The sequence below is a fragment of the Drosophila teissieri genome, chromosome 2R (genome assembly GCF_016746235.2).
Source record: "Drosophila teissieri strain GT53w chromosome 2R, Prin_Dtei_1.1, whole genome shotgun sequence".
NCBI lineage: Eukaryota > Metazoa > Arthropoda > Insecta > Diptera > Drosophilidae > Drosophila > Drosophila teissieri.
In genome coordinates, this window is record NC_053030.1 from 21,171,493 (window position 1) to 21,181,254 (window position 9,762).

A 9,762-nucleotide genomic window follows, 5' to 3' on the forward strand; every position below is an offset into this window, starting at 1 on the left:
AAATAGGGGAACTCCCGTAAAAAAAGGTAATTTGATCGCTTATCCATTTGTTTGATTAGTACTTTTATTGGGCGGTATGGCAGTACACTAATAAACAAATACACTTAATTCATGCCAATGAGGAAAAGTATTTATTCCATTGCATGCGCATTAGAAGGAGTTGGTTACCAGAGTTTCAGGTCCTGGATTCAGGTATTAAAATTAACTATTGACCTGCAGATAGAAGCAGTAACTCAGAGAGCTACTTGTTAGTCAATCCAAAAGATTGCATATTAGCCTTGATTCAATTGGATTTCTTTGATTGACCAAAGTCATTCACATGGGCAATTTCATCAGCTTGGGTGATTCAGCAGTCAGCATAATCACTGCAGTTCAGGAAAAACGAAGCTAAGAGCATGTTCAGTAAAGAGTGGAAAGCGCTGCGCAGCGGAGGTCTGTGTAAGATGGAAAACCAGGAGGAAAGTGCAGATCAGGGGAAAAACCAAAGAGTGCCCACTCCTCCTCCGATTCCCGAAACTCCAAAGATAAATCCGCCATTCGAAGAACGACGTTTTGTGAGTCGGGCCAATTGCCACAAGTGCCGGAAGAAGGAAGCCCAGCGAACTATGAGTTATGGTGACTACCAGAGATGGATTGCTTGCAGAGGTTGTGTCATAAGATATTGGTAAACTATGTTGATCACAATTTTATAATAGTAAATAGCTAATATCGTAATTATATTGCAGCGAGGCATGTTCGTTGAATGAAAGTTCCAAAGTCAGAACAAAAGAAGCGAAGAAACTAAACCAATCTTTCAAATGTGAAGAAAATAAAAGTAGATATTTCAAATGTGATGAAATTAAAAGCTGATATTTCAAATGTATGCAGCTATCAAATTATAAAATATATTCAAATATACTGATTCCAGTTTAACACTGATTGAAGGAGTGACGCATATTCTATGTACATACAATGTATTTATGTGGTTTATCTAAACTTTTCTGAGAAGCAGCGCTCTTATGTTTTGTGTGTATGCTGCGTTGATTTCAAGAGAATCCCATGAGTCAATCGATTGCACATTCAACCGGCAGTCGAACCGAATTGCATTGCGAAATAGATGGCGATAGTCGAGGCTGGGAGCTCCAAGTGAAATGCCGAGAGATTTGAGTTGTCCCAACTGCGATTCGCAGTCCATGGTGTACAAACGTCGCCTGGCCATCTCGCGATTCAAGAAGTTCAAAATGGATTTCTGGTACTTGAGTATATGTACTTGCATATATTACTTCAAAATCAACTGAAATGTTTATAATTTTTTATTAGTGCCCTGTGCTGCGGTCGTCGCTATTGTGGAGTCGGCATCTATGACACCTGCCACAAATGCAGTTCCTGTGGCTGGAAAGGCAATCCTGACCGATCTCACTAAGATGTCATACTCTCTCATATACTTATCTCATTCATAAATAAAAACGCAATTCTATTTCAACAAAAGTTTCTATCAGCTGTTGCATTTGGCGTCTGCTGTGCCACAAGTTGGAGCTGAATATATACGAAAAGCTTTCGAGCTTTGGGAGTACACTGTCAAAAACTACTTACGTTTAAATAATTAATAATAATAGTAACAAGAATTTGCATCCACAAAACTGAAATCAGGTTCTCCCTTTAGTAAAAGCCAAATAATTCTAGCCAGGATCATGATTTATTAAACAAGCTCCGTTTGTAAAATTCGTTGCCTACTTGTGTGCGTAAATAAATATACTATGATAATAGTATAGTTACACTTACAATTCAGTTGGCTAGTTTGTCAGTATTTTCACAGCAAATAAAAAAAGTCTTGCAGAAATCCGATCTCCGATTTCTTATTTAAAGACCTTAAAATAAATGTACAACTGTTATCACATCGATAATATATACATTTGACAGCATCATACAAGTCGATTTCTTTGCCGGCATCTTGCATTGGTACGTAAATATACAAACACACAAGTATACGAAATACACTTGGGAAAAGCTCGTTGATAACAGCGGTGCCTTATCAGTGCAGCTTGGGCTTGTTTCTAGATTTCGGGAGCAGAGTTTCGAGGCGGCTCAATAAGTGGTTTGTCGATTGAGCTTAGTTCTGGAAAGATGCCGTTCAATAGCACACCAGCATTCAAGGGGCGATCCGTGGAGGTTTACAGAACTTTATCCGAACCGAAGGCCACAGATACGAATTCCGAAGCGAAAGATACATCCCAAGAATGCCTACATTCTGAGGACCTCAAGTTGACGTGGAGCCAAAGATTGTGGTTTAGTGCGCGGTATGTTTATTGAGCTAAGATTGCCTATGTGGAGATGAAATACAGTTTCATTATAAACTAATTTTAGGTCCTCTTGTTGCTGCGGACAGCCGATAAATAAATATGCTAGTGATAATATGAATGGGTAATGCAACTTTTAAAGACTGTTGTTTCAATCTCAAATGTTAATATTATTGAATATATACATACAAATGTATGTAGAACATTATTTATAAAATGATTAAATAAAATGCAATACCTGCTTTTGACTCAGCTCACCATTCTTATCTTTATTGCAAATGCACACGAACAAATGTCAAGTTTATAATTGTTTGTGATAATATAAATATTTTTACCTAGCCGCTGTTAACAGATTTACCTGCATAAACATTCAAATTTAAAATCATTTTAAGTTGCAATCTTTGATGCTGAAGCAATCCTCGTTAATTGCACCTGAATTCAACTGAGATTCGAATCTACTCTCGCTTTCCACAAATGAAACAACTTAATTCTTCGTTTGCGCTCAAACGCAATGCAAACAAGATACAAAGCTACGAAAAGAGCTTTTGCCAGCAACAATGTTGCGCAACATCAGTCACTCGCAAGAGTTTTGAAACGCGAGACTTTTGACTCGGTTTTAGTTCGTTATTGCCAACCAGGCGAAGATGCAGTACAATCAGCAGCCGGCGGGAGCCCCGGGCTATCCGCCCCACCAGATGCCACCGCCGAGCTACGAGCAGGTGGTGCACGTGCAGGCGCCCATTCGGGTGGTGCACTCGACAGCCCCACCGCCCGTGGTGATCATACAACGTGGGTTCAGCTGTTCACAGCTTATAAATGAATAAGATAATTAAGCGAATGATAATGACTTACAGATCAAACTGTATTGCCGGTGGGTCCGGATCCCACCTTCATCACCTGCCCGCACTGCCACATCCAGAAGCTGACCCGCGTGGAGTACTCGCCCAGTGTGAAGACGCACTGCATGGCCGCCATTCTCTGCATCGTTGGGTAAGATCTGCAGATTCTCACCTGCCCAGCTCCCAGCTTATCTAATCTCTGGTGGAATATCACAAACAGCCTCTGGTGTTGTGCCTGCCTGCCCTACTGCGCCACCAGCTGCATGAACGCCAATCACTTCTGCGGCAATTGCAATAAGTTCGTCGGCGTCTACAACAGCGATTAGTAAACAGAACCAAACGAATGCAACCAAATCGAACCGATCACCGATCACCGTCTCCGATCACAACCTCACACACACATATCATCCAACGAATGCGAACATTTTCGGCCAGGTGTCGACAGACCGACGATGAAATTCCCTCGACGGGGTAAACAATCGGGCCGGCAAGCTTTTGGCTTTACTTGATAACAAATACGCGATACGAAACACTTTTTTCCACGGCGCTCCCTTGAGTCATTTCCCAGCGATTCACACACCCAGTCGGGCCCAATAAACCACCATGGATCCCGTCTATCCAGCTGCTCCCTTGGTGGCTCCCAAGGGATCCGCCGAGCTGCAGCCGGCACCCGAGCAACAGCACCTTCTGCCACCGGCGCCGCCCAGTTACGACCAGGCCACCACCACGGGACCGGGACCAACTCCAACTTCAGCTCCAGCGCCGGCGACCAGCTCAACCACCCAGCACACGGTCGCCGTGGTGCCCGCTTCACCCTACGGCCCGGAGCCATTGGATGTGCTGTGCCCGTACTGCCACAATTACGCCCGGACACGGGTCTCCTTCAAGCCCAACTCGCGCACCCACCTGATAGCCTTGATTTTGTGCCTGTTCCAGTAAGTACCCGGAAAAGATAAGGTTTGGTATGGGCCAGTTAAGCTCAACTGGTAGCCAACTTTGTGCACGCGAAGCAGAAAAAGCTCCATTTATTCGGATAAATTCTACATATATCATACAAGAAAGTGCTCTATAAAATTGTATTGTACGCCTATGAATTTATGAATCACAATACAGGTGAAGTTGAGTTCGATATTCTTATCTACGATAAGACTACGAATCTGTTTGGTAGGTCAGCAATGTCCATAATTATGACATTAAGTGACGGTTTCAGCTGAAAATAATAATAGAATAGACCTTAGCTGAGTTAGGTGTCTAATCCACTTGTTGATGACTCACTTCCTTTTCTTTTATTGCCCACAGGTTGTACTGCTGCGTGTGCCTGCCGTACTGCATTTCCAGTTGCATGAACACCAATCACTACTGTGGCATGTGCGATCGTTATTTGGGCACCTACGATCGCAAATGAGCAACCAAGAAGTTTTTTTTGGGGGGGCGACCTGTGCATGTGTACACATTTTCTTCAAGTAATTAGTTAATAAATGGACTGCAGCACGCAAACCGAACTAAAGCAAAGTATTTCGTCATTACAAGTGACGCTTTAAAGCTTGGAAATGGCAAAGAACTAAATATATTATTGTTTTAGGGAAATTAGCCCAGTTTTCAGATATTGTTTGTAAGCAATAAACAAAATGTTAAATGTTACTATAAATACTTTCTTTAAACTGCCACAACAAGAAATGTTGTTATTAGCTAGTGATAACTTAAGTTTTTTGAGACAGTCACTTCTGTTTGATTTATTTGCAGAAAGCTCTTTGGCTTAGTGTTTAATTATACTCTGCTAACTACTAAGCCCTTGGACGCGTATATAGCGATTTAATTTACCAAAAGCTTAACTAATTAGTGGCTGTGCTGAAGTGGCTATCTGTATCTTTATCGGACATCCTATTCTCCTACCGGAGATAAGTTGGTCAAACAATGAAGTTCGCTGTGTGCACTAGATAAAGCTCGGTAAACATTATTCGAGACGAGAGATACTTTCGGTTTTGCAACAGCCCCAAAACTGATTGCTCAACCGGATGGGAGCTTTTCCAAGCTCGCTCCGATCTGAGCCGAAAAAAAAAAAACTTGAATGCGATTCAGAAACTGAATCTCCACCTGGATACAAATCCGCTGGCAGTTGCGAGCGGCGTTCGAAGTGCAAAAGACGCCGTCTAGTTGTAAATACGCAAAGTAAACAACTTTTTCCGCTGAACAGAAACCTGAATATCTTAGTCATTTTAATCACACGAAACAATACCCGAACTTCGCACTCGAGCAAGGGTATCATAGTGCGTTAGCCATGGACCAGAAGCGAGCCATGCTTTATCCGCAAGTGGATTTCAACACCCCGACGGCTCCCTCGCCGACGCCAACCAGGGAGTTGGGCAATCCCATCGCCAACGGCCTGCCCATCGAGGCTCCTCCATCGTACGATGTGGCGGTCTCCGTTCCGGTGGCTCCAGCGGTTTCCGCGGTTTCCGCACCAGCAATTATCCCAGCGAGACCGCCGCCAGTGGTTGTCGTGGAGCAGCCAGTCCCACAACCACCCACAGTGGTTCCAACAGGTGTGTAGTTCATTAATAGCTATAGTTAGGCTGTTCAGCTCTTCTGACGTCACTCGCTGTTATTGCAGATACTCTACATTTGGGTCCAAATCGAAGCAGGGTTCTCTGCCCCGCCTGTGGAGCCAACAAAACCACGAGGATGACACACACGGCTAACTCCAGGACCCATATGGTTGCTGGTCTCCTCTGTTTGGTCGGGTATGTTAAGATTCTTTAGTTGTTGCTATCTATCAACTAATAATTTATTTCTTGTAACTTTTTCTGTTTAAAGATTTTGCTGCTGTGCGTGTTTTGTTCCCTATTGCATGAACAGTTGCCGCACTGGAAATCACTATTGTCGCAAGTGCAACACCTTCCTGGGCGCCTATAATCCAAAAGGGATGAACCATTGATAAGACTGCCAAGATAAGAAGTGATCTGTGGGCTAGACAGATACAAAAGATACAAGTTATAAGCAAACACAAGGCAGCTGATGTTTGCCAGCGGATAAATTAAGTTTGTATGTACACAAGCCATTGGCTAGAACGCAAAGCGTCAAAAAGAATCATAATTGGTCATTTATGCATATGTGAGGTAGCTTAAAAAAATGTTATAAGTTTCTCAAATACCGCTTTACCCATAAGCACTATAGTAAACATAAGCAAAACCGCTTACCTACCCAATGTTGCTGAAGCAGCTGGCCTTTGGCTGGCTAAAAAAATAAAAGCGTGGGCGGAAGCTTCACAATAAAATGCAAACAAAAAACAATGACAAGCCATATTTCAAAATATAACTATTTTGGCGCCCAAACGGAAAGAGTTGCCACCACCGCACGCTGTCCAACACTGGCGGCACGCCACTATCGAATTATCGATAGCCTGGCATTGAGCACTTTTACGATATGGCAATCTTGCCGCAGCCAAAAAGACAATTGCAGAAAGTTTTTTTCACAACAAAAAGCCACCGAAATCGCTCGAATTAAGCAACAAATGCGTGCCAAAAGCGCAGCGAATCTCCACTGAGGCCACCGTGTGTGCGTGGGCGTGGCAAAGGCGTGGGCAGAGCAACCAAACATCACAGGAACAGGAACACGGCCAGCAGCAGTAGCAGCGCAGCAGCAGAGGGGCGGGCAGAGGCAGAGGCGGCGGCAGAGGGAAAAGTCGGGCATTTTCATTGGATTCGTTTCGGTCCGATTCGATTGGATTGTGGTTACTCCAGCGGCGCCCAGGCGTTCCTCCTCTCCTCCTGTATTATGGACAAGAAATCCTCGCCGGTGCGACGACAAAAGCGGCAGGCGAAGGTGATCGAGGAGAACTTCTGGGACTGCAGCGTCTGCACATATAGAAACTCGGCGGAGGCCTTCAAGTGTCGCATGTGCGACGTGCGGAAAGGTGAGTGACCCCGATTTTGCTTTGGTATCGGTTTCGCTTCCGAGTCCCAAGATTGCCCAGATTGCCAGGTGTGTTCCTGTTTTCGTATTGTGGATCATGTGTTATGCACTTATGCAGTTGTGGTCGAGCGATTTGTTTATCCTTCTGCAAGGATACACACTGATTTATGCACACATCAGCATCAACAACATTGGAATATATGTGGCTGAATTGTAGTTGATGGATACAATAAATAGGCAAACAAATACTGTTGATGCTATCGATTTGCTTACGTAGAACAAAAAAATCCAATTGCACATACTTTTCGAAAATCAAACCATTTAGCTTGACTTGAAAAATTCTGTTGCACTTACTAACACTTTACCCCTTTGTTTTTTAGGAACCTCCACGCGAAAGCCACGCCTGAACTCAGCGCTAGTCGCCCAGCAGGCCGCCACTTTGCCGGGAGCCAGTGCCAACATGCCCAACGGGAAGTCCGCCTCCGGATCACGGCATGGCAGCGGGCACGACCGGCAGCGGCACAAGCGTTACCCGGCACGGTTGAAAAACGTGGACCGATCGACGGCACAGACGCGAGAGGTGACGGTCAACTCGGTGACCGTGTTCATCACAGAGTACAAGGCCAAGCCGGTGAGCAGCCGACGCGAGTCCAGTGAGCAGAGCTTCAGCGAGAGCAACGACAGCCGGAGTTAGAGGATGGATACCAGGCCTCCAAGCAACCAGCTCCCCAATATTCTACGCCACGGTTCCCGGTCCCCTGTTACAAGTTGTAAATTCTAAGTGTTAGGCCCCTGGCGATAACAATTGTAAATCGAAATCCATTTAAGTTACCAAGTATTAGGCCACGTTTAAAGCCCCGAAAGCCAAGCCCCCACTAGTTCATGACTTCCAGTCCAGGCCAAGATGGCAAATCAAAGCGAAGCGACGCGACGCGACGGCGAGTCGATTGCATTTACACGACGCTCTCCAAATCCAAATCCCATTTTAAAATGCGCTAGACCCTGTAAATAGCGATGCATGAGTTCCCTGAATATCTCTGTCTCGTATCGTAATTTTAGTTGTAATTTAATTCTGCTACTCTAATTCCTAATTTATTGATGCAAAGGTAACTTGTATGTATAACCGCCGTGTACATGTTCAACACAGATATCATTTGTTTTATAAGTGTCGAATTAAAATATGGTTTAACTAAGTGCAAGTTAATCTCAATGTTCCACTAGCAGCGCCCATACCACATGGTTTGTGTAACTATTTGAAACTGATCCCCCTCCTTTTTTTTTGTTTTTGTTTTTGATTAGAAAATGCTGCTTGACAACGAAGTGTAGCGAGAGGAGCGAGCCACATAGCTTGGTTGTAGACAATTTGCTAATTTTAATTTGTTTGTATACAAGACTGATTAAGCGTTACCAACCAGATATATAGAGGCCCGCACACGCACCCAGCCCGAGTCCGATTTTCCTTTTGGTTTACACCCGATACACCCGATATTGCCTAACAGCAAAACAATAGACGAATATACTCGAACTCGCAAAAAGAGAATTTTTGTACTTAGCAGAGCTTAAACGCTCTTCCACCATAGCAATAATTACTTAGCAAACAATGAAAAAGTATGAATTTTGATATGAACGATTGTATTTAATATTGGATAACGGATATAATGGTTTATAAAGTGCTTGATATTTGTATTTTGAGATAGATTATTTAGCCACACATGAACACAAACACACACACTCCTCGATACTGCCGACTGTAGTCAGGAAAGAACTTCCAATAGACAAACTTCAACTTGGATTATCGTAAACATTTACAATTAATATGAACAGTTTGTATTCCAAATGCTTGGCCAGTTGAGCATTAATCAACAGCAACGACAAAGACAAAGACAAAACTTAAGCAAATGCAATTAAAGCCGCACTCACACAATCACAATCACACGACCACACGGATAGTTAAAACTTGAATTCCAATTGTAAAGCGTAAACTTTTAAAGCATTATAAAATACATTAAATAAATTTCGAAAATGCTATTCCAAGGAGTCGTTGTCTTCTCTCCCGCCTTAAGAGTTCGGTTCAGTTCAGTTCAGTTTAATATTTTTTATTTTGGGCTTATCCAACTTGCTAAACTTTTGTTGCCAACTTTTATTTTTTGATTCTTATTTTTATGGCTGACATTCACGACTTAAACTTTAAAGGTCTTTAAAGAGCAGAGCAGAGCAGCAGCAGCAGGAGCGCGAACCACCCCGGCTGGATGCCAGTACACATCCACCGTTTCCCCAGGACCCAGGACCACCCACGCATCCTCCTCCCTCTCCACTCGTCACTACCCCTAAGTGTGTGTGTGTGTGCGAGTGTGCCGTGCTCTGTGTTCCGGACGGAGGCGGATGGGGGGCAGCCCCCCTCCAGAGCACCATCTGTATCTGTATCTGAGTATCTGCTTACGCGTGCTCCCGTCCTCAACCTCGGCCTCCAGTTTTCGGGCCTCAGATCAGAGCTGTGCTTCTGCCAGAGTTTCGGTTTCAGATGCATGGCCAACGGGAACAGGAGATGGTGCTAGAGCCGGGTCCGGAGCAGAAGCAGAAGCCGGAGCAGTAGCTGTAGCTGGAGCTGGAGCCAACGTCTCTGGTCGATGGCTACGCCTTTGGCAGCTGCCTCAACTTTTCGCACAGAGCCGGAGCACATCGCACGCTTCGCAAATAAATTACAAATTGTTTCGTTCCAGCTACGCTGCCACAGT

General features: G+C 44.2%; 5 protein-coding genes across 5 annotated transcripts; all 5 read left to right on the forward strand.

Annotated features, from left to right (window-relative positions):
- The first annotated feature begins 988 nt into the window (after positions 1 to 988).
- Positions 989 to 1,445, forward strand: LOC122612277. Its single transcript, XM_043785773.1, has 2 exons — positions 989 to 1,231; positions 1,300 to 1,445. The coding sequence occupies exons 1-2, from the start codon at positions 1,131 to 1,133 to the stop codon at positions 1,400 to 1,402; spliced, it is 204 nt and encodes a 67-aa protein (XP_043641708.1). The 5' UTR covers positions 989 to 1,130; the 3' UTR covers positions 1,403 to 1,445.
- Positions 1,446 to 2,887: 1,442 nt separating this feature from the next.
- On the forward strand, positions 2,888 to 3,477 carry LOC122612274 (lipopolysaccharide-induced tumor necrosis factor-alpha factor homolog). Its single transcript, XM_043785770.1, has 3 exons — positions 2,888 to 3,065; positions 3,131 to 3,266; positions 3,336 to 3,477. The coding sequence occupies exons 1-3, from the start codon at positions 2,921 to 2,923 to the stop codon at positions 3,439 to 3,441; spliced, it is 387 nt and encodes a 128-aa protein (XP_043641705.1). The 5' UTR covers positions 2,888 to 2,920; the 3' UTR covers positions 3,442 to 3,477.
- A 4-nt stretch (positions 3,478 to 3,481) lies between these two features.
- Positions 3,482 to 4,756, forward strand: LOC122612273 (lipopolysaccharide-induced tumor necrosis factor-alpha factor). The gene is made up of 2 exons (XM_043785769.1): positions 3,482 to 4,050; positions 4,415 to 4,756. The coding sequence occupies exons 1-2, from the start codon at positions 3,719 to 3,721 to the stop codon at positions 4,518 to 4,520; spliced, it is 438 nt and encodes a 145-aa protein (XP_043641704.1). The 5' UTR covers positions 3,482 to 3,718; the 3' UTR covers positions 4,521 to 4,756.
- Positions 4,757 to 4,903: 147 nt separating this feature from the next.
- LOC122612272 (lipopolysaccharide-induced tumor necrosis factor-alpha factor homolog) lies at positions 4,904 to 6,376 on the forward strand. Its single transcript, XM_043785768.1, has 3 exons — positions 4,904 to 5,658; positions 5,727 to 5,856; positions 5,930 to 6,376. The coding sequence occupies exons 1-3, from the start codon at positions 5,394 to 5,396 to the stop codon at positions 6,048 to 6,050; spliced, it is 516 nt and encodes a 171-aa protein (XP_043641703.1). The 5' UTR covers positions 4,904 to 5,393; the 3' UTR covers positions 6,051 to 6,376.
- A 144-nt stretch (positions 6,377 to 6,520) lies between these two features.
- LOC122613011 (RING1 and YY1-binding protein A) lies at positions 6,521 to 9,061 on the forward strand. The gene is made up of 2 exons (XM_043786968.1): positions 6,521 to 7,028; positions 7,408 to 9,061. The coding sequence occupies exons 1-2, from the start codon at positions 6,890 to 6,892 to the stop codon at positions 7,719 to 7,721; spliced, it is 453 nt and encodes a 150-aa protein (XP_043642903.1). The 5' UTR covers positions 6,521 to 6,889; the 3' UTR covers positions 7,722 to 9,061.
- Positions 9,062 to 9,762: the final 701 nt, after the last annotated feature.